The following is a 24373-nucleotide window of genomic DNA, read 5'->3' on the forward strand; positions in this document are numbered from 1 at the left end:
GATAGGCATACGAGTCGTGTGAAACTGCAGCACTTCTTGCAAGCAGTGCCTTCATGCGTAAGCTGATTGGCCTGTGGTGCTGTCCTTTCCCTCTTGACTAGATCATCATGGAGACGCAGCAGGCAAAGCAGACCCTGGCAGACATCGAGGCCCGTCATGCAGACATCATCAAGCTGGAGACGAGCATTCGGGAGCTACATGACATGTTCATGGACATGGCCATGCTCGTCGAGAGCCAGGTATGTACGCAGGGCACGAACATCTTGCTTATTGGGCAGCATTGTACTGGGGCTTTCCAGGCGCAGTCGGAAAGCCCAACAGAAGTATAAATTGCCTGTCCAGCGGGCCTATATATCTCGCAAAACTTTAAAAAGGCAGAGTTTCTATGGCACGCACCATTACGGAGACTAACAATGCATTGGACCTTAGCCAATTCTTTTGGGTGCCAGTAATTCGCTTCGTGACAGTCACACTCACACCTTCAGAGAGGGCATTTGGTAGTGATTCTTTTGTCTCCCTGACGTGCACTCGTGCCATCTTACAGGGAGAGATGATCGACAGGATTGAATACCACGTAGAGCACGCACGGGACTACATCGAGACTGCCAAGCAGGATACCAAAAAAGCACTCGTCTACCAAAGCAAGGCCCGAAGGGTGAGTTTGGTGTGCTTCTTTCAGTCCCCGGTATGCAGGCGTATATCAGCAATAACACTTCATTCCTAGACGCACTCAAGGCGGATGCAATGCTATATGAGCAGCAGTCATTTTATCTAAAGCAAATTTCACAAATCTTCATTCGTCATTAGAAAGAGACTTGAATTCCTCTGTCTGGCTCACAGAATATACTGTGTAATGCATACAGACCATCGTAGGGGGATATGCATGTATGTTGACCCTTTCAAAGGCAGATGTCACAAATACTGTTCCTTTATTACAATTATTATTTCCTTTTTCTTCTATTCTTGTTGCATCTGTTGTTTAGAGAGCTTTCAAAACTGGACTAAATGGTTGCAGCTCTAAGTAGCACACTGTCAAGTGAAGCTCCCCTAATGACAATGCGTAGATCTCTGGGGTCAGTTAAAACCTGTTAAGTTTCATTAGTCTCGAAAAGTGCAGGCGAGACATTGTTGACCTTTTAAAGTGAACATAGGAAGGACTGCAGAAAAGTGGTATTCATCAGTGTTTCTCGCTTTTAGCAATTTGATTTCGAAATATGGAGCTCAAGAAAAACATAGCAGTTGTGCTTCCTGCTTACGTCAGATGAGACAAATATTGTGAAGCGTTTCTCTGGCATGGTTATTAAAAAGGCAGATGCTTTTTCTTTTTCATTTTATTAAACCGGGTGTGCCTCAATGTGAACCATTGTCTTTGAACAGGCACACAGTTTTTTTCATTCTTTTATTTAATTGACAAATGGAAATGTCTTTTTTTGTAGCAGGCGTATGTACCTGTATATTTCCATGATTTTCAGCTAATTCCATGTGTTGTTGTTGTTGTTGTTATTATTATTATTATTATTATTATTATTATTATTATTATTATTATTATTATTATATTATTATTATTATTATTATTATTATTATTGAATGTAGGCATTTCATCTTGAATGTAGGCAGCTTGTCACACTTCATGCGCAGAAATTTGAAGTACTATAAGATACCTAGAGCACTTTATTGGCTAAACAGCTAAAGGGAAATGGGGTTCTCCTATCGTTAAGCATGTGCATGCTCATTCATATGTTGTGCTGATTTCTATCAGTTTACTTGGTGTTCGTTATATTTGGCTTTGTGTTCTTTGAGCATTTTAAGTTTGTTACTTACTTTTTATATTTTTGTTTCTTTCTTTTTTTTCACCCTCCCCACACTTCCTTGCACTCTACAACCCACCCCAACCCCGCCCCGTTTTTATTTGTTTTCCCACGACTTTCCACATTGCCCGATCGATTCTCCACAACGAAACGACGATGTCGTCTGTTTTTGCACTCTCCAGAAGTGCATCATTATAATCTCCATCGTGGCTGTGATACTCATCATTATAATCATAATCCTTGCCGTGCAATTGTCGTGAGGGACCAGAAGAACCTGGAACAAGAAAAAATGAGGAAGGCTACGCCGTGTTTGAGCGTGCGCACACAGACGCTGACGACGACGCGAAACACGTCCCCCGTTCTTCGCGGCTGTCCTTCCCTCCCTCCTCTTCCAGGCACAGCACATTCTTCACACCCAGCGACAAACGTGCATGCCGCCTCGAGTGTTTGGCTACCCGCGCTAATTGCTGAACGACATTTTGGTTGTATCTCTTTTTTTTTTTCTTCAGTTACTCGATGTTCCTTGGTTTCTTTCGTTTGACCAAGCTTGGGTGTGTAAGCAGTTGCCTTCCTTTTCTTTAGTGGTGTGCCGCGTAATTCAGTTATCCCGGTATTATTCGCAGGCAGGACTCGACTCTAGTAGGGGGGCATAGGACGAAGTCAACTCTTGTCCGAAGTAGCGTAATGCTTTAGCGTAATGCTCCTCAGCCATTGTTAAGTAAGGAGGAGGTGCTTGTGAAATGCATATATGCTCTGGTGCTTTTCTGTAAGCACAAGCAATCCCTTCTCGTATAACTCGAAGTCTTACAGCCGCTGCAGAGTGTTATGCAAGCACAGCGGCTGCCTTGGCTGAGGTGCTCAGCACTTGCTTTCTGAAGTTCAATGAATCGTTTAGTAGAGGAACATTCAATTATACATGAGTTGGCACTTTGTAGGCACAATGAAGAGTTTGCTGCAGATTATGTGAGATTAGGAACAGTATGAATGTGAACAGCGCTGTGTGAGACAGAGCCTAAATCAAAAAGGGGAGGCCAGCTTTACCTGCTGCTTGCACAACAATGAACCATTTAGTATGTGTCCAGTTGGCTGCTTTCACCCACTGCTAAGGGGAGCCGCACGACACCAGTGGTGCACCGAGAAGAAATGTGTGTTCTTGCTTTGAATGATGTTCTGCAGCGCTGATCATATGTGTAATCTTATAGAGTGGGCACGTGTATGTGCACGCATTGTGGATCCTTTTTTAATTGTTCGCGAGGTGGTGTTAGGAAGGTGACGAAACATGAGATGAGAGAAACAAGAGTGCGGTGCATGATGTCTTTTATGCTTTTCCTATTGAAAGCACGAAACAAACATCTGAACGGAGTGTATTATGGAAATCTTTTCTCATTTTTCTGCACCTTTAGCTTGTCACTTCATATTTTGTTGATACATTATAGCGAGGCATTAGTTTAGGTTCAGCTTTCCAATTGCGTCATATTTGTTTCTTGCAAACTTACAGAGCAAGTTTCACAACTGTATGCCTGACTGAAGTCTAGATGAACCATCATTGGTTGAAGTGTGACCTTCGATTGGCTGTATGCAGTTCATTTGCACGTAACTTGTACGTAAACTCGCCAAAAATTTAACTACAGTGCAATAAGCATGAGTGAAATCTAAGCTAGCTATTGTGAATTATAATTAACACAGAAACTAAAGAGCACTAACTTGACATGAAAAAGACCTTCCCAATTTAAGAAAATAATGGCATTGCGCACGCGTAGGCTTTATAATTGCATGTGCCAGTCTTAGCATGAAGCACATCAGCGTTCTGCAGGAGGTAAACGAGTAAGGTCGTTTAAAAGAAAGTGGGCAGGCATTGTGCAATTCAATTAATAAATACATTGCTATAGTCGGGTACAACTTTAGAATTCAGTAGCATTTCCACCTTGATGGCGGATGCATGCAAGCCTGCGCCAATGAGCGCGCGTTCTATACTGACATCATAAGCCGGTCTTTCGGTGACTCCGCCATCAGGAAACATTGCCAAGTACATTAGCAAGACTGTGTCTTTATTTGCGGAGGCAGTTGGCTGCCGCGTTTCAGTCATCTGGGCGGCGCCTGTCCTGCCTTCTTAAGTTCTACCTAACTATAGGTACCCTTTCGACAACGTAATGGAGCTGGGGAAAAAAGTAGCATGCCAACCAAGAATGAGAGGCACATTTCGCGTATTCATCTTCCCTGCAGTTTTAATGTAGTTAAGCTACTAAAATTTGGCTGCAACGCCACATTTCTCAGTAGGCAACACTAGTTCTTCAATCTTTGCATGTATGGTTTGCAAGGGATGGCTTGCTGGCAAAGCAAGCCTGAGACATTTGCTTGCAGACATGCTTTATGTTCCTATCTATGCACAGCGTTTAGCACAGCATTTTTCGAGACGCATGGTAAAAACAAAGATGTGTCCTTTGTGGTTCTGGGAGGCTTGGCTTGAAGCTTTAGGAGGCGCCGCCACTTACTAGTCGCAATGCAAGGTTCACAAACGGCCAGGCTTTTTGTGTTTGTGTTCTTTCTTTTTTTATGTTACTCTGCAGTTTTCTGTCATGATTCCAATGCGTGGGTCTCGTGGCCACATGCTTTGTGAGCAGGTTTTTGTTTTCAGATTGACACCGATCGTAGAGAGCCAATATTCTAATTTTTGTTTCATCACTGTATCTCTTATTTTGTAATTGTTTCAACTCTAGTGTTAATTTTTGGGTTTCTCACTTGTTTTTTTTTTTCTTTGTTTTGTTTGCTTGTGCTTCATGTATTACAACTTGTGAGATGGTGCTCTATGTATAGGGAAGGTGCTGTCATCTGTGCCGTCTTCCAAACGATTTAAACCCAATTGTAAAGTGGGTGTATAGTGTGGCTAAGGTACGGGTGCTCATTGCTACAGTGCTGACACGTTCTGTGGACACACTCAAACACACACACAAAAAAAAATGTTTTGGTGATCTTTGGCACTGCCATTATGAACAAATCTTGTTTTGTGTAGCTATATTTGGAGTCTACATCAAAGTGTGTTGTTCTCAATTCATTTGTTATTTAGTGCACACTCCTTCATGTTGGCTGCAGTGTGCCGGTGCTTTCAGTGTCGTCGCTTCTCTTCACAAATTATCCACATGGTGCGGGTTAGTGGGCTGTTTTTCTGTTGCTTTTTGTTTTTATACTGTTTGAAAGGACCCTTGAAAAAAAAATCTAAACCTTTTCGCGTAACATGGTCTGGATTTCTTAGCATGTCGGGCATTATGCATGATGCAAAACTGCTAACTACTGCATGATAGTTGAACGAAGTAATTTCAGGTGCAGAGTTACTTTTGGCCTCGCTGCAAAAGAGGGAACGTCATTAGTTGAGTTCCTTGAACGGTGTTCTAGCCATTCACTGCTTGTGAGATTCGAGTGTTGACCGTTTGAGCAAAATTCTTGCACACGTGTTGTCATTGACAGAGACGCCTGCAAAACGCTGAAAGGAAACTTTGCGTGTCAACGCAGAATACGGCCATGGTCATCAGCCTCTCATACGTGTCTGAACACTTGCGGATGTTATTGCTCTTCCTTGCTTAGACTTCAGCAGGACATTAACAAGCGCATGAGGTTGGCCATCTCAGTTGTGGGGGATTAAGACGAGCAGGCATTATGCACTTGCAAAATCTTGTGCATGGCTTAGTGGCATTCACTTAGTGCCGGACACTCTGGTTCTGCAGTGCCTGACAACTCGTCTGAATATCTGCGATTCCTTAGGAATGCAGGGTAGTTGAAGCTTGTGTAATCACTGTGCCTTTGCATGAAATGCACGTTTGCTCGTGAAAGGGGAGACGATAATTGCTTGATGTACCTGCTTGTTGAGAATTCTAGCTGTCATCCCAGTTGCGTTCTTTCTGCCGTTTGTGAAAACATAAATCTAGATAAACTATAGCGTTGCGTCAATGGCACAGGCCTCTCTTTGGTGGAAGTACTAGTTACATGACATATGGCTTGGCTGCTGCTTGGCTAGCAATGTGAAAATTGCTACTGTACTCAGACTTGTGACCAATCGATGTGACCTAGTGACTTTGCTTACCCTTGTTTTCTTTTAAGGAAAAACAATTGCTGTATTTTTTTGAAACTTTTAGTGTGTGTTGGTTGCTGTGTCTGTTCCTTTGCCGAGAAGTCTTTCTTTCTTTTTTTGTGTCAATTTCTCGTCTAGGCTGTCGGTAATAGCTATTTGTGTGCCAGAAGAAAAATATATGTGCATATATATAAATACAGTATATATACATTTTATTTGGTTGTTTTCTGTGCCTTTATGTTTCTTCCACTTGTTTTTGTGTTTTTCTTTCAGTATGTTTTCAGTTCTCTCTGGACTATCTCTTTAGGAATACCTCTTGAGGAGTTCCTGTGCAAATTCTAGCAGCCCATTGGCTTAGCCAAACACCGGTGCTGAAGTTCACGTATGCTGCACAATATCTGGAGTTTAAAGGGCCCCTCAACCGCCCAAAGATTGAAAGTTAGTTGCAGTGTTGCGGTAGTGGACGAGTCTCTAACAAACACGTAGCCGCGAGAATTTCTCGAAACGGTGCCGTAACAGAAGAGTTGCACGCGTTCGATGTTCCAGAAGTGGCCCTCGCTCGCTTTGCTCTTTCATTCGCTACGCTCCGTTCGTCGGCTCGTCTCTCCTCCTAGCAGAGTGGTCCTCACCATGCAAGGAAGAATGGCGAGCATGCGTACCTGCAAGCAGGCAAACAGGTTCTTTTTGTTGCTGACATTACCAGATGCGAGTGGTGACGTCAGGGCCAACGCTGAAGATACCGAAAGGCCAGGAGAGGACAGGGTTTCTTTTTTTTTTTTTTTTGTGCGCCCTCGGCTCGTAGCTCTGCTGCGTTTGGCATAGTTGATCATGAAGGCATTTTAAACTCGATGCGCGCGTTTACGTTAAATGTTAAAAAAGTATCGGAGGTTGTTTAGGGATCCTTTAAAGACCACTGAACGACCACTGCCAAGGTTATGAATGGCACTGCTTAATGCTTACAAACCTACGTCTTATACACTCGCAAATGCTCAAGAAACTGGAGGGAGGACAGCTGCTGCTTTAAGCTGAGTTTGTAGAGTATCGCACGTTTAATTCAGAAAATTCAAGTCAAGTTTCACTGATGGCAAGTTCACTTTTCATCGATGGTCATTTTTCTTATTCTTCTGCATTTTAATTTTAAAAAGAGTCGTTTTTGATTTGCACTCCCAGACCCAATTATCATTGGCCGTTGATGATCACGTGGCTTCAACTAACAAAAAAAATGAACCCTTTAATTCTTTTCATTTTTCTTGTGCGAATAGAATTTACATCGACGGAATGAAGGAAACTCGTAAAGTTATGTTCATAGGTCGGCAAACTCACTCATGAATCGACTCACTCGGACTCAGATTGAGCCGTGAGTCTTAGGAGTGAGCCCAGGCGAGTAATATTTTGGTGAGCTTGAGTCCGAGTGAGTTCGGTTGAGAAAAATTTTAGTGAGTCTGAGTCCAAGTGAGCCCGGTTGAGGAAAATTTTGGTGAGTCTGAGTCCGAGTGAGCCCTAAGCACAAGATATATTTCTTGAGTGAGTCTGAGTGAGCTCCAAATTTTTTTGCCGAACTATGGTGATAACTACTCAACTTCAGCATTACTATCAGCCTTATGACGGCTCACGTTGATACTCACTTCTACTCACAGAGGCTTCAACGCACTAGAGTTCATACGCCAGCTCAATATTTATTAATCACATGCGTGCGTTGCCCTCCCCTCCCCCGTAATACTTTTCAAAGGAAGTTCTTCATAAAAATATCTTGTGTGAGTCATATCTTTCAATACAAGTGTCCTTACTGGATTGCAATCACTAATAACTCTTATGTGAAGGTGCCAGATCAAAATGCGCATCGAAGAGCACCGATTATGCGAGATATGGGCGTTCAAGTGCATTGACATCCTGACCAGAAAAGCTTATTATACGCTAATGGACTCATGAGTCGACTCACTCAGACTCAGATCAAGCCGTCAGTCTGAATGAGCGAGTACGAGTGAGTAATAATTAGGTGAGTTTGAGACCAAGTGAGACCGGTCGAGAAAAATTTTAGTGAGTCTGAGTGCGAGTGAGCCCGGTTGAGGAAAATTGTGGTGAGTCTGAGTCCGAGTGAGCACTAAGGGCAAAATATGTTACATGAGTGAGTCTGAGTGAGCTCCACATTTTTTGCCGACCTATGGTTATGTTAGAGTGACTCTGCCCTTTTTTTTCATATGGATCACTGTATGACTACTTAGCATTTGCATGTAATATTTACATGTAATATTCGCAGTTTTCCAGAGGGCTTCATTGACGCTCCAATGAGCAGATGTGCCGCAACAGCGTAGAGTTTGTATGAACCGTAAATTGTGGGCCTTTTGGTTTTAAAAAATCCGATAAACAAGCATGTTACCTGCAATGGGTGGCCTAGCACTGACGTTATAAAGAGCCGCTAAAGAGAGTTATTTGGGCTAAGCTGAATTAATAATTTACGGCCACTCTTTTCTGTAAAATATAGGTGGTGACTCTTTTGGTGAGCTGCCGCGTCAGGTTCCGATCGGCGCTCGCCCGTTGCCGATAGGTCGAGGTGGCTACATACTACTACAGAGGAGGGAACGACCCACACCCTAAGGAGCCTCGCCCCTAAAAAGAGGAGGCGGGGCTGACACTTGTTTGAGCTCCTTGATGTCAGGAAAGGGTAATCTATGTAAACCATTAAGGGAAGGGGAAAAAGAGGCCGCCATATTGGGATAAGTAGCCACACACTACTAAACGCCAGGTAAGGGACCCTCTGTCCTTTACAGAATTCGGTGGGTGGCCAGCGCCACTGGTAATCGAACTCGGTACCTCCTGCACTGGGGGTGAACGCTCTTTAACCACCACTGCGGTTTCGTAACGCGAACATAACGCGATCCCTCGCCTCCGGCGACATGAGCTCTGGTTTCTTGAGAATCGCACGTGGACACTGCAAGATAGTGCTGATTTCAGCAATGCTTGTCTTACGGAGTTTAATCTTTTTCTTTTAGCTCTTTCTCCCTTCGTTTCATCTGGTTCATGGTGACCAGTGCCTCGCCTTCACTTTGTACATATTTAAATTTTTTCGCTAACAAGTTTCTGTTGGAAGTCAGCGCTCGTCCACACTGAGTCTTTCTCACCATCTGTCGTCCCTGTTGTTACCGTCGTGCTGTACACCCTTGAGGAGGCCTCACCTACCAACCACTTCGCTGTAGACATGGCTGCTACAAACATGCGTACCAAATCTTTTTAACATTTTCCTGTCCGCGGGAAAATAGGCCATTTTTGGGTACTCTAGTATACAATTTTGCTACTGCCACACAAGATTATATATATTACAATATATGGTGCGAATTTGTAGAACGAGGAACGCGCTTCCTAATGGTGTTAAATATAAAGCAAACATTACTAAAGTATTCTAAAAAAAATGTTAATAGGAAGATTTTTAACATCTATACATAAAACATCAATTCTGCATTGCACCAAGTGAACATAACAAAATTTCGAAATGTACATTTTGACCAAAAGTGCCATGCCCAATATCCCTGAAAATATAAGCATTCCATCTGTAACCGTTATTTAGATACAAAAGAAAACGTTAGTCCAAGTGCCTACAGTGCTACCGAGCAATGCAGTTACGTGATGCGGTGAAGCACAGGTTCAGCATGTCTTGCAGAAAAAATTCGTTTTCTGTTCTATTTTTGGCTAAAAACTATGCATTCATGCATATTCATTAGTTGTGTTTCACACCTCTGCGACTATTTCTCAAGTAAACAACGGCACGAACAAATCGACGGGTCAGACGAAACGCCGCGCGGCACTACGGAGCGCAATGCCGAAGTACACTGCGGGTCGCCTTCTTGCGCTAAGATCCACTCGTTCAGCAGCCGCCGGCGAGCGGTCACGCCTAAACAGTGTTGACACCCTGCAGATAAGAGCTGTGACCTTGAGAACACGCCGGATATATTTAGAACGAGTGCGGCAGCGACCACTCTGTTCAGAGATAAAAACGAAAGTTACCGGCGGATACCTGTTGACGTTCTACGGCTGTTCTACCCACTTTCGCTGTCTATGCTGATGTCCGATGAGTCGAAATCATCTTCCGAGTCTTCGCTGCTGCCGTCACTAAAAAATTATGAATCAGACTCGTCGGAATCCGGCGAAATTTACCGTTTCTGAAAGGCAGGTGCGCGCGATGTCCACGCCATTTTTGAGTCTACGAGCGTTCGACCCTCTCGATATAAAAGGCACTTCAAAGCTCCCACTGCGGCGGAAAAGGTAAACGAAAAAGCGAAACTAGAAAAATAGTTCTTGCTTTATACGGTGGATAACGTCAGTGAGCGCTTCTAGCGCGGCAAAATTTGAACTTGAAAACCATCGATAGCGGGCTACCGATGGGTATAGGCGCGGACAGGAAAGTGTTAAGGCGGACGCCTTATACGTCTCATGAATGCGAGATTTTGCGACAACTGATGACACTTCGCGAAACCTGCTGAGACACTGCGAGATTTACCAAGACCTCACGATACTTGGCGAGACTTCACGTATGGTAAAAAATAAGTCACTCAAAAGCCACGTGGTACTCAACTCAATATATGTGTAGTACAAATACGTTCAGCTGAGTATCACGTGACTTTTCACTGACTTATTCTTGACCATTCGTGAAGTCTCGCGAAGTATCATCAGTTCTCGCAAAATCTAGCATTCATGAGACATATAAGGCATCCGCCTTAAAAGATTTGGTGTACTGTCGGAACGCTAAAATCCACATGACCTCAATCTCACATGACGTCACTGGTCGTCAAAATTTGTGATGTCGTGACATGACGTCACATGCCGGCGTCATCACACGATATCTTCGCCATGTCAAAGGTGTGCCGATCCCGGAGGCAGCGCAAAACCAAGCGAGGTGCAAAAAGATTCGTAGTATGAGGGGAGAGGGGGGGGGGAATCAATACAGTAAGCTGAGGAGAAAAAGAACAAGACGGAAGTGGCTTTCGCCCTCGAGTCGTCTTAGACGAATGCATACGGAACCGCATGGTTTTTTTTCGTGCCTGATTATTTATTTATTTATTTATTTATTTATTTATTTATTTATTTATTTATTTATTTATTTATTTATTTATTTATTTGTGTGGGCATGATGCCTAATGACCCACGTTTCGGCTCCGGAACGTAGGGTCATGCGTTCCTATCCAGGCAGCAATGAAAAGTTGCAACGTGAAATGACAAGTCACTTCGATAAAAGATCAGGTTGCCATAGCAGGAACAGCTGATCACCGACAAGCCCACGATCGAGTGAGCATCAGTTATCGGAAAACGGCGCATTCAAATACTCATGTGAGAGGCGCATCTCTGAAGGCCACTTTAAGGGCCGCCGGTGCCGGGTATTTCGCGTACGACAACGCCGCCACCAAAGCCTGTAACTCGTAACAAGCTTCCCTTGAAAAAAAATTTTCCTTGAAGGGAATCGCGCCCACGCCTGCGCTCGGCTTCTAAGCGTGTCACATGTCCCCTTTAAATCATACTTCTCCGCAGAGTGCTGTCTCTGAGTGGAGAAGCCAGCTTTACAAGGGCAGCGATGTGTTGTCGACTCTGGTAGTGCTGCTCAACCTGTCCTGTCCCGCACCCGCTGAAGATTATAATCTCTCGCTGCGAAGAGTGCAATGTGTGCAGTGTGTGCTGATAACAATTCCAATGTGCAAATGTGCAATGGTATGAAAAGTAGCGCGTGTAAAGGACGTGATAAGAGGAGTGAGGGTTCGCGTTGAACGACTTCATTGCGACAAGGAGCGTTACTGCTGCAAAAATTCATTGAATGTTTTTGATCATTTTAGATAGCCAATTTCTTGTAGCTTTATACTAAAAGTTACTTCTGAAAATGGAATTAGTGCGACATAAAATTCTGCTAATACAGCAAAACGAAAGTTGATACATACATACATACATACATACATACATACATACATACATACATACATACATACATACATACATACATACATACATACATACATACATACATACATACATACATACATACATACAATCTGCATAGATTCACCACCTTGAGCAAAGTACAACGATGAGCACTTCGTACTGAATAATAAGGCACATAGCCACGCCCATCTCACCGTGCACACTTGGAGCCTTTGCGTCAACCTGAGTGTCTGTGGTCGCCGCGTTTGCTCTCTTTTTTTCTTTCCCCATTCGCAGAAGAAGATCATGATCCTGATCTGCGTGGTGATCCTGGTGATCATCCTGGTGTCCACACTGGGCAGCTGGCTGGGCTTGTCCTAAGGACAGGCCCCGCCGGCCGCCAGGAACAGCGCGCCCCGCTTCCCCACCTTCTCCAGCGCTCTCGCCGCACTGTCCGCCCAGATGCCCGCGCGGCAGCAGGCCACCCTAATCGACGACGAACCACCCAGCCTTGCGGAGGAGAGCAGGAGGATCGGGGGAGGACCCGCCACACCACCAAACAACAGCAACCCCTCCCAGCTCCCAGCCAGCGACGGCAAGGACAAAGGACAGCAGGACAAGGACTTGGCGGCGGCAACGAAGTTCGCGCTGTTCCTTCCGTTTGGTGCGCCACTGCGCTGCCGCTGTCACCCCTACACGCGGTAGCTACCACGAGTTCCTCCGCTCATTCGGCGCGTTCTCCAATCCGCTACGCACTGTGTGTGTGTGTTGCGGGCAACTCTGGCCGTACGTGTTAGATCGCCCGTGCTGTGTAATGTGCAACGGGACCGCGGGGGCCAGGTGTGTCTATAAGGTGCAGCCACGCCACCTCACACACCTGGTACATACTTATAGGCCGGTCACACCGGAATTGCGGTAGCGGTGAAGAACGGACGGAGAGTAACTCGCGGTTCTCTTCCTTTATTTTCTTTTTTTTCTTCGTTTTTTTTCCTCCCTCATCGTTATACTAGGCGTTTCTTCTGGACTGCAGCTAGAGGTGCGGGGGAATAGAGACTGCGCGTTTTTCTGGTTTATAACGGGGCCTTCGTCGCTGCTATTTGCTTACTCCTACGAGCTGCTTGGTGTGCATGTGGTACAGCCTCGTCTTTCGTGCTCGACATAGGGAATGGCACTCGACGAAGAGCCAGCACGCGCACGTAATACTCCCGCAGCTTTGACTGTAGTGTGGAAGGATCGCAAGAGCTAAACGGAGGAGTACATATATATATATACTTATACATATTTGGAGCGAGGTGCTGTTTAGAAGAGAGAAACAAAAAGAAAGAAAATGTTTCCCGGTCGAGAGAAAGACGACTGTTGGAGATTGGGTAGTGAGAATTGTCGTAGATATATATACATCTGCTCCTTTTTCGGCCATTGCGCGCATGTGCGCGCCTGTGTGTGTATGCGCCATCGTTTCTCGCCTTTTATTTTCAATGTTTGTCCGCCATGGTGGTCCGCCACCTGTGGCCGTCGAGTTGTCAGTGTCGTCGCTTTCAGGGGTGAGCGCGTCCCGACGCTTTCGTAGATGTGGCGAGAAGTTAGTATAAGAAGAAAAAAAAAAAACGAGAAGCGGAAGTGGCTGAACCGACATCCCCTATATGTGTGTAAGAAAAAAAAAATATATGTAAGGGCGGCAGCGGCCTGCAGACCTTATAGCCTGTGCATTATACTCGCGAAATGTGTACTGTTGAATCTATTTGAAGCATTACGCTATAGTTTCGTTTTCTCTATCTTTGCCGCTTCTGACGCTGTTTGTGCACCCGTTTACGTTTGAAGACATATGAACCGAAACGCTGTTATTCAAGATGGGGAAGTATGAATATATATATATATATATAATATACATAGATGTATGTGCAGAAGTGTAGTTTGAGACGAGGCTTCTATAACGTATAGTGGCTACCCGCGACACGTTCGTGCTCATTCTAAATATTTAATCCCGACGCATTGTAACAAGCCATTCGCGAATTCCGTTGGTGTTTCACTATCTATCTCTATCTCTCTTCTGTGTTGTTATCGTATATCAGTACTCTAGATATATATATAAAGGGATAAACGATGCGCCGATCGCCTGAAATCTGTCGAGGAAGCAAAAAAAAAAGCGATAATTATATATTCGCTGTATAGTTTTGTAGGGTTCAGCTTCTGGCTTTCATCAGTATGTGTCTCAAGAAAAGCGAGTCGTATCGCTTATACGACATGAAATCTCCGATCGACACACCTCCCCGACTGATCGTGCCGGTTCGTGAATTTCAAGCTTCTTTCGAATTCCCGTGTATACGAAGCCCACACCGCGTGTTACATGTAGAGGCAAACATCCCGACCGCGCTCTCGCCGTTTTAAAAACGCTCTCTCGGTCGGCGTGGGCGCGAATAGCGGTCGCTGTGATTTTTTTCACTGAAGTGCTGGCAATAAGCGTGTTCCCTTTCCCCATCCTCATTTCCTTCCTTCTCTCCCTCCTTCTCACTTGTCCGCGGACGAACAACAAACGAAACGCTGGCGCATGCGTCTCCCATACAGTCTGTTTGTGTTTTGTGTGATCGGGCTAACGGGTCTTTCTCTCTGTGTGCTCCTCGTGCGTAGAAGAGGGTTGTAGCGAGCGTGTTTTTCTTCTATTGTTTTTTTTTTTCCTATCTGGCGTGGACATCCGCGTTGTTGGGAGTGGGAAAGGTGGCAAGAACGTGAGTGGCGGCTGTGCTGTCGCCCCGAAGCGGATTGCATCTCCGTGCGCAGCAGAGGGCTTTGGCGAACAATACGGGAGCGTGCGTCAGTGCGTTTAACAACTTCAATCGATCATTCTCTTAGTCAACGAAACAGTGACGTTTAGTAGACCAGAATGCGAGTAATGGACCGGAAGTGTGGCCTTGTGTCATGCCGGAAACGTACTACTGGTTGCGGCATGTAACCAAATCCATAACTAAGTGCATTACTGCTGGCCTAATAAGTACTACGATTTTGCGCTGAGTAGCAACGCTCCCCTCCTAACATCACGTTGACGCTAGGGTTATGACGTCACGTAGCGCGTCGTCACGTGACACGTTGGTGTACTGTGTGACGTCACGAGCTAGTTATTTTGCAAGCTATGAAATACGCATTTCCAACGCAGGTAAGTCAATCGGCGGTTGGCTTGCTGTTTGACGCCAAAAGAAAAGAAACCTGCTGAAAGGAAACACGACGCCACTGTTCGTTTGATGTACTGCTGTAGGTTCGTGCTGCTCACGGAGATAACAGGTCACGCGATTCTGGGTGGAGCAGAATCTCCTCTGCCTCTTGTATTTCGATTGACTCAGAATAACTTCTCATTCCTTTCTTTTCATTCTCTCCAGCACTTCTTTGTACCCGCTTAATGTACGTTTACTGTTGCATCGTACGTAAGAACAGATAAAAAAAAGCAATACTAAACGACCAACGACGCGTGCTTTGACGTGTATTACGCTTTCGTGCTGCAGTTCGTGGCAGCTGGCTTGGCAGCAAACGTGCATGCCGATACAGACATTCAGCGACGTTCGGACGATGCAACTAACTTCATTGAGCGTTTACCACCAAGTTATCGCTTGTCGTTCCCACTTTAAAGCCACGGAGGCGACAGCACAGCTTCGTTCGCCGCCATTCCGTGGCGACGGTTCCGATGCCTTCCGGTAACAGAATCGTGTCGTATATCCTCAAGCCAGGGGGCCTTACATAGGCCAGCTACCAGTATGTGTCCTTTAGCGCTGACGATTGTAGCGACATTAAGCGGTGATGCGGGGCGGTTTGTACATACATGCACGAAACAGGTGACAATGGGGAATGTTGACTGCCAGCCTAATTCTGCCCCAATACACCGAAAAGAACAGTCAGAAACAGAGGGAAATGGATGCTTGTGAGACGACGGAGTACCGTTTCTTTCTTTTTCGGCAACAATCACGCTGGTGTCGAGGTGCCTGCCAGGTTGCGTGTGTGTCTATTCATGTACGTGATTCGTGTCGTCGGCGCCCTCTGTCGGCGTTCGCAGCGTGCGTTGTACCGGTGACAGCGACTGCACTCTCGGAAATTGCAGGTAGCGCACTCAACGCACGGGCAGAATTGGGTGCTGATCAGATAGGTGCAAGTCGTGCAGGTAACCAGGTAAACTCGCCTGGCCGTTTATTTGGCCTCATTTTTTTTTTTGTTAGTCGCTGCATGAGTCCTGGTGACACTATGGGCGTATGAACACCACCGAGGTCTATTTAGCGCAAGTTACTTAAGTTCAGGTGTGGCCTCCAGAATACCATCTAACGAACTCGCGCACGACGGACTACCTTGTTTTCTGTATCTGGCACTTTGACTATCACTAGTTTTGTTTTTATTTTGTTTTTCTCCATTTAACCGGCAGTCCTTATAACGTGACCAAAATGAGAAAAATGTTTTGGTGTTTGTTTTGGAAGGCGAACTAGCCTGCGCATCCGGGGAGCTCAAGGGGGTCTAAAAAGAATTGCTGCAGTGGAAATTATGCCAGAAGGGCGAAGCCGTGCGTCCTTCCCCACCCTCCATCTTCCAAAAAGAAAGGAAAAAGATGGCGACGGCGTCCGCCATTTTAGTAGGCGCACGATGAAACGTTAGCGTTCGGTGAAGGGAAGGGTGCGTTTTCCTCGCACGCCCAACGAGTTTAATATGGCAGATATTTTCCTGGCAGATACTACTCAATGTGTGTTTTCGTGTTACTGGTTTCATTGGTAAGCCTCAAAATCTTGGTATACTTCATCAGTACCCATTTCGATATGGTAATTCCGTCTAGAACAATGATATTTCATTCTATAATTAACCTAGAATTTGCATTAATATATCGGGACCACTTTATCTCTAAGCGGGCACCACCCGAAAAGAGCATGTTTCCGCGGTTATTTGGGGGAAACGCCGACTTCACTTTTGCCGGTAAGGCGATGCGAGAGCTCCCACTGCAGAATTTTTTTTAACCTCCTCGGGGGAGGCGCGCAAAATAAGTTCGTAAAAAAATATAGGTCTTACTTCACTCCAACAGTACACGTCTCCATATTCGTCACTGCTGCATCGTTGGAACGTGAAAAAAAAAAAATAGAAAGGCACATTTTTTTTAAAATACTGGTGCGTTTATCAGTCGCCGTTGTGAGACGTGACCGTGCGTAAAGTGTGTGCTATACTGGGAATTCCGAGCGTCCACTGTGGGGGGAGGTAACGCGCGTTGCGGCGTCGTTTCTCGGTCCACCACCATTCACCTTCAAAAAAAAAAACCCGACCGACCCTGTATGCGGTGCCCCCCTCCCCCCCCCCCCCCCTTTTCAAACACGCGATAACAGTCGCTGACCGCCTTCGAACCCTGAACGATCGACAACGGGGAGCTCGAGGCCGGCCGTCGTCTCAGCAAACAAAAGAAAAACAAACAAGCCAATACTGCCAGCGGCGTCGACGTCGCACTGAAATAAAAAAAAGGGAAGATTATCCATACAACGCCCGCCGCTTTCAATCTCGCCTCCCGATTTCCCGTTTATATTGCAGATTTTTTCTTTCTTGAATGTGTATAGCTGCTTGTGCCGTACAACTCTCTCCGTTTCTGTGATTCCTTGCACGGTTATACGCACATCGAACTTGTGTGTAGACTTAGATAACGATCAAGCGTTTCGGAGTTATAAAAAACATTAATGAATGAGTCATCGAGTTCGAGTTCTCGTCGTAATTGATAACGGGAGATAACCTGAGCACGAACCGTTCTCATTTGTGTGGAATTGGGTGTCGGACAGGCGTTTCAATACGGGTATTACATTACGTAAGGATTGTTGGTCTATTGATGCGGGGGGTACATGTATATGTGAAGGCATAGTCCCCATTCTTGTTGAAAAGTCGTGGAGTTTTTCTTGTTGCCAATCGCGCGCTGCGTAAGAGATTGGATCACGGAGAGGTGGTCATTCGTGCCGATCGCCAGGCTTCTGAACTGTTGGTAGCGAAAGAAAACCACGACTCGAGATATTGAATTCAGACTCCATGCACTTACACTTTTCTATTACTTTTCGCTGTTTTTTTTTTTTTTAATAAAGTTGTTTCGTAACGAACACTGCGCCTAAATTTCACCTTTCAGTCTAAATGTGTTTCCAGTAAACATCGGCGGTGTGTCGACTATTTCGCAGTTAGTGCGCAATGTTCTTATAATCACGCGTCAACACATCAACGTAACGTTGCACCGGCGCAGTGATTATCGATAAAAAATGAAAATAAAAACGTCTCAACACACTTTAATACGTACCGGACTTGCTCTCTTTTTTTTTCAACTTTTTATGCGATTCCTAGAGACAGCTTGCACTTACGTCATCATGGCCGCCGTTTTAGCGAATCGGCACGACGCTTGACGTCATGTGCAAGCTGGCTTACACTGGTGTCATCTCAGCCGCCATATTGGAGGGCCATCATGGGGATCAGTTGCACGTATTACGCCATGTGCGAGCTATCTTTACACACTATCGGCGCATAACCCGGTTTTGTTTTGTGCCTGATATCAGGTATGCCCACCTCCGGTTCTGAACGCGCTTTCGATAAGGTCAAGTCAGTTAAGCGCACTGTGAAACCAGCAAAAATCCAATGCTCGCAGCAGACCGCCATGCTGTGTATACCGGGGCAAGGAATTCGGCGACGGGACGAGGTTGTACAAAGTTGTAGCTGCGTGTCCTATACCCTTCGCCACTAGCTTAGCATTTTGCTCGGGGCCGTATAGTCTCCAAGACGTGGCGGCATCGCCGAGTATCTCGGAGGCCTCGTTGGCGCCCACGAAGTATAAGATACCCGAGAGTACGCCGATTCCGTGCGTCAGCACGCTAGGGCTAATTGACGTACGGTCGTCTGCGGTTGTTTCCCCTTCTTCCCCCCACCGCCATTGATTGCCTGCTGCTGCTATATTCTGTAACCCCCGCCTTTATTTCGTTTTGCGACATGGTGCTAAGAGTTGACGACTGAGCGTACCGCGCGCCTGCTTACTGCTGTTGCTGCGTCGTTTTTCGTTTTCGCATTTTTTTTTTCGTTTCGATTAACCGGGCACCCATTTCTTATCCGCAAGTGGACTGCCTCGCGTTTTTGGGTTGTCGTTCTTGTACTCTATACCGACTATACTATACATATATACATACATACATACATAGAATATACACGTATGTACGCATTCTCCTTATACATAACGTACTATGAGAAATAAATGAGGCATATGTGTGTACGAGAGAGTTCACGTGATACCGGTATAGTGGAGGCAAAGAGAACACACTGCTCTTAAAAATACGACGCGTCGCGGGCGCGTCACAAGCAATATATGGTACCCCCCCCCCCCCACCTCCCTCTTACTACCTCTGAGCTATAACCCGCTTTTTTTTTAATGTTGTCCCGTCTTTTCCAGCGTCGTGAGTGTGAGAAAAGCGCTGTTCGCCCGTATATAGGCGTAATTTATCACAACCCGATGTTTCTCACTTCATAGTTTCAATGGAGAGGATTTTAATTTTTTTTTCCTCCAGCTAAACTCACTGCACTGGAAACACCAGTGCCGCTATCTGCTCCCATTTTCGTTCTCTCTCAGCTTCGTGCACCTTCACACGTTCGTGTGGGTGGTTTGCTCAGTTACGTGTAATATATTTTCATTTTTTCCTCAACGTCAATCATTTCGTATCGTATATAATTAATCGAAGGAAAAGTAACAAGCTATTTAAATGCATATTCGGCGATGTATGTGTGACGTAGTCAACCAATCGATGGCGAAAGTAATAATGGCGCGAACAGCTAGCAGCGCTTCTCCCCGCCACCCCCTGAACCCAGTTTGAAATCCGCTTCGTTTTTGTCCCATTCAACCAATTACAAGCCTTCCCCCCATTGTTGCTTGGCGACCCAATAATTCCCCCGCAAACTGGCGCGGCGCCTGTAGAGTTGTACTGTTGACGTCATCCGCCACGTCGTATTCTCTTCGGCAGCGGTGTCACTGGACACGATGCCCAGTCATTACATTGTCTTTGCTTCCTTCAGGAAGAGACGACCGAGTCGACTACGCGAAGGTGTAATTTTATCTTCGCAGAACCGCCGCGTGTTAAAAAAAAAAATAATAAAGCCGCGGTGTACGCGCACATCCCAGAATAGCAGAGTGATGACGTCAGAGTACTGTTTGTTTTTATTCTCCTTTTTCATCTTTCGAAGTCTCGTCAACGTGTTCGTCTCTTGTACACGACAGAGAGCCAGTGTTGATCTTTCTTTTCTCTTGTACATAGGTGCTCATTCTTGTAAATATATTATATATATCTGTCTCTCTTTCTCTCTTATCTTTGACGCGAGTCTATAAATATGGAATATAAATAACATACTCGTCGCGACACGGCATACAATGGCGCATTCCCCACCAGCTTTGAGCTGTTCTGTACCATTGCGGGGTCATTGACCCTGGCGATCGCCCCCTCCCACCTATTTTCCTTCTTCACAATCCCTTGCCTCATTTCCTATTTCCTTAAATCAGTGCCCGAGGAACCATCGAGGGAAGGAGTTATCGTTGGTCCGCTATTGAACTTCGCCACTAGCCTCGTTTTATTGCTCGGGCCGTAGCCTCCGAGACCTGGCGGTATCGATAAGTATCTCGGAGGTCAATAGCGGTCCGTCATTGACCGATATTGTACGCGAGAGGCCTACACTGTATACATGTGTAGAAAGAGCACGGGTATCGTAAATTTGTCCCTTTATTAAGATATGCTTTGTCGAACCAACTATGGGGCGACATTTATATTAAAATATTCAATTGTGTTCAGGGATGCCTTATTTTATGTAGAAACAATACTACCACTATTCTCTCGGTCGTCCGCCTCGGTGGTACAGTGGTTACGGTGCTCGGCTGCTGACCCGGAGGTCGTGGGCTCGACCCCGGGCCGCATTTCGATGGAGGCGAAATTCTAGAGGCCCGTGTACTGTGCAGTGTCAGTGCACGTTAGGGAGCACCAGTCGGTCGAAATTTCCGGAGCCCTCCACTACGGCGTGCCTCATAATCATATCGTGGTTTTGGCTCGTAAAACCCCAGGTATTATAGTTACCCTTCACTGGGTCAGAGAAACTGTTAATACTTCATCTGGTGAAGTAAAAAAGAAAAAAAGGATTTTAGGGACCAACGGTATCTTCCTCCTCGCTCTTTCCTCACGTGTGCCCCCGCCTTCTCGCGCGCCGTTTCTCAGTAGCCTTGTGAAAGCGGATTCACTCAATCAAACGACGTTAGCGCATTCGTTGTTAACCGTACTAGGGCAATCTTACCAAGCGACACCGCGGTACCGCAAACGCTCACGCAGTGGGCTCCTCGATGTCGAACGGCGTTCGTCACACAGTTATATGCGTTCCCGCTGTTTTCCTGCGATGCGTGTCGAAAGCCTGATCCCGAGGACGAGCTCTTATCGCCAGCTGTATAAATTGGCGCTGGATAGATGTTTCCCCTTATCCTCCGTGCGTTCCGTCGCCATGCGTGCGATTCACATTAATGATGACTGAAAGGTGACTCGCCTGCATTTTCTGCGTTTCTGGAACCTAGATAGCCGCGGAGAACTTTAACGGATGTGCGCATGCAGCCTCCACGCCGCAACTGGGTGTCAAAGAAAAAAAAAAATGCTGCCCTGTATAAAGAGTTTCGTTCGTACATGGCGCGCGCCTTCCGAATTTGTCTTGAAATCCATCAGTTTCATTGCTTCCTCTAATTTGCGGCGTCCTAACGCGGAATGGGCAGTATCTAGGTTGGTCACATTTGTAACCGCCGTGCTGACTTTCGGTAATTTTTCTACCCTAAAGGATCGGCGTTTGCGATGTCACACAAGAGGAAATAGTGGGCGTCGCGTCCTTTTCTCAGAGACGATGCTTTCCGCAAACGCATCTGTCCTCTACGCGCTACGTCGCATTCGCGCATGCGCCCTGCGGAGAACAGGGTGTGACGTCATGTACGAACACAAGCACACGACGTTTCTGAAAACAGATACGACGTGGAGGCGTTGAAGCACACCATGTTGTTGCGACTTCCGAGGTTATATCCTGGACTCTATTGAATTCGCCATTTTTGCGTCTCTTACGTCCCTGATTGGGCCAATAGGGCTGCTGCGGCCCTTCTGATTGGCTCACAATGCCGCCATTATAGAATCTTACAACATGGCGGAGCGTCACGTGGTGCCACGTGACGTCGCTTAATGCAGTAGTGAAAAGGCGACTGTAAACCATACGCTCAGTTACTGTTATTTCATTCACCAGGTGGCGTCTACAGCTTTCAGTGTCGCAACGGAAATGCAGGCAGTCGCTGTGTCCTGTCGGCATGCGTCGTCACCTGTGGTCCCAGAGATTACAGATCGCGCCGGTGCGATCTCTGAGGCCGCACGTCATACTGCGATGGCGCGTTTCGGATGTCAATCGAGTGCAGAAAGAAAGCCGAGTGTGGAAGAGTGCAAAAAAAAAACTATGAAAAGTGCAATTCAGTGTCTGGTTCTACTCTCGTTACAACATGCTTGTTAAACAATACTGCACGGGGTCGGTAACCCCGCGTACGAGCAGCTATATTAGCGTGCGTAAAGTCGTCTCCCTGTTCACGGCGTTCAGACAGGACGTATGTTTGTGAATGCCTTTTGCGTGCGTCCTGTCGAACCCTCTGTAGGAGAAAAAAAAATACAAAAAAAGAAAGAAAAACGCAGGGCTCTCGACTTCTCTGTTTGTCCCGTTAACCCTCGCGCGTGTATGGCTTACGTGACAATGCTTACTGAAAACGCTGTAATATGTGCCCATTGTTTTATTTATTCGGAAACAGTCAAGAAAATTGTTCTGTTTCACACTTCACTTCGCTTCTGTTCAGCCGTAAGAGTAACAGGTACCAGAAACACTTCGGAGGTGATTTTTAGTCGGCAAACCATTTACTACCGCCTTCAATACGTCCTGTCTCAACGTGGTATTCGGTATCAATAAGTTCTTTTTGACATGGTAACGTGCACTTGACTAATCTCAAAAGCTACGTGTCATTGGCAGGCAGCCTCCGCTGATTCCATATTCAAATTGGCTGGAAACTTCTCTTGTTTCCATAGCATGTGTATACATCCCGTCTGACGTTAACCTTTCTGACGCTCTTACTATCTGTAATCTTTTTTTTTTTTCCTTCGTCGATGTGACTCCTAACGGTGCAACTATAAGTGCATCCAACCAAACAAACTCTAAACCTTACCGCGCTTACAACTAACTATAGGTTCACTTGACGACTAGTCACGAATGAGCCGTGCATATAGAGCAACGAACTCCTTTTCTACACCGCTTTCCGAGGACACGGAACAGTATAGTGTCGAGTGTGTGTTTCTCGTAGAGATACCAAAAAGAAAAAAAAAAAGCAAACGGCAGTGCGAGCTCCTCATTTTTCTCCCTGCCTAGGTCTTTTTGGCGCCAACTTTCAAAAATGTTTGACAATGAAAGCCGTTCTCACAGAGGGATATATCTCGTGCGTCGATGTGACATTTTACCCCGTGCTTTCGCCCCCATTCACTTTTTTTTTTCGGCAAGAGAAACTATTAGGACCATCTACGCGAAGAGCAGTTAGAGACGAGTGTGTAGAACGGAAGAGCAGGACGAGAAGGCGAGGCATCGCATCGCGACACTGCAGACATCCTAGGACTGTCCTCGTTGCGATCAACGTCGTTTCCAATATAGACTCTGTGCGAGTATCCATGCTGGGGTTGTCATAACCCGCAGCTTAATAATGTTATAGTTATATGTCTGCTTAAGTAAATCACACGTTGACATTCGCGAGTGAGTGTCGAGTGATTTTGTTCTGCGTGTAAGCAATGCTAAAACCTCACATTCTAAGTGGATTTTTTTTTCTTTTTTGCTTTAAGGTGGTCGACACGACGGCTCACTCTTTGTACATACCTCACTTTGAGTTGTGCAATCGGGAGTTTGAGTGCTACTTAATCTCCATAGGCGTGCGAAGGATCCATCATCAAGGGTGGGAAGGGGGGGGGGGGGGGCAGACTCCCCCCGTGCGCACGCCCATGTTTTTCTCGCCTATACTTTCTCAGCAAGAATTGAGCTATGCGGGTAGCGTCGGCCAATCGGAAACGCCAATAGCCCTGTTTTTGAAAGACAGAAGTACATCGCTAATACTCGCGCGATGATTGGTGGCGGGACGGACGAATGGGACAAGTCTTTCTCCAGGTCCTGATCGGCAGGCGCGACCGGCAGTGCATTCCCGCAGAGTTAGAGAAATCGAGACCAGGTTCCTAGCACGGCACTGCGCGGCACCACCGTTCATAGGGTGTCGTCACTGTTACAATGTACAGTCTCATTAGGGGGCCCTTGGCAGTTTCGACCATCCCCTCAGTGCGCCTATGATGTCACTCGTAGGATTCCGCAAAAACGTGAAGCGATGCCATGTCTCCTCGCTGCGCTCCTTCCACCAACTTGCTTTTCTTTTTCTTTTTGCGCTTCGTCCCATATATAGACATCTCCCGGGTTGTACATACAATACAAGAAGACAATAATAATGCCTGTTTCAATAGATAGGTATTGCCGACAATAACTGCGCGTACGTGTGCAAAAAAAAAAAAAAAAAATGAAGGAA

At 46.0% G+C, this 24373-nt stretch overlaps 1 protein-coding gene across 2 annotated transcripts in view; it reads left to right on the forward strand.

Moving 5' to 3' along the window:
- LOC119389982 (syntaxin) overlaps positions 1–13815 on the forward strand; it is a 28147-nt gene extending 14332 nt beyond the window's left edge. Inside the window, exons 8-10 of one of the 2 annotated variants that reach the window (XM_037657468.2) lie at positions 102–239; positions 545–655; positions 12067–13815. In XM_037657468.2, coding sequence (XP_037513396.1) covers positions 102–239; positions 545–655; positions 12067–12150 — 333 coding nt within the window. In that variant the 3' untranslated portion in view covers positions 12151–13815. Of the gene's footprint in view, positions 1–101; positions 240–544; positions 656–1990; positions 6087–12066 lie in introns of those variants that run through there. The other variant, XM_037657470.2, reaches the window with a different exon arrangement.
- The last annotated feature ends 10558 nt before the right edge of the window (positions 13816–24373 follow it).

Source organism: Rhipicephalus sanguineus, chromosome 4 (assembly GCF_013339695.2).
Source record: "Rhipicephalus sanguineus isolate Rsan-2018 chromosome 4, BIME_Rsan_1.4, whole genome shotgun sequence".
NCBI classification, from domain to species: domain Eukaryota; kingdom Metazoa; phylum Arthropoda; class Arachnida; order Ixodida; family Ixodidae; genus Rhipicephalus; species Rhipicephalus sanguineus.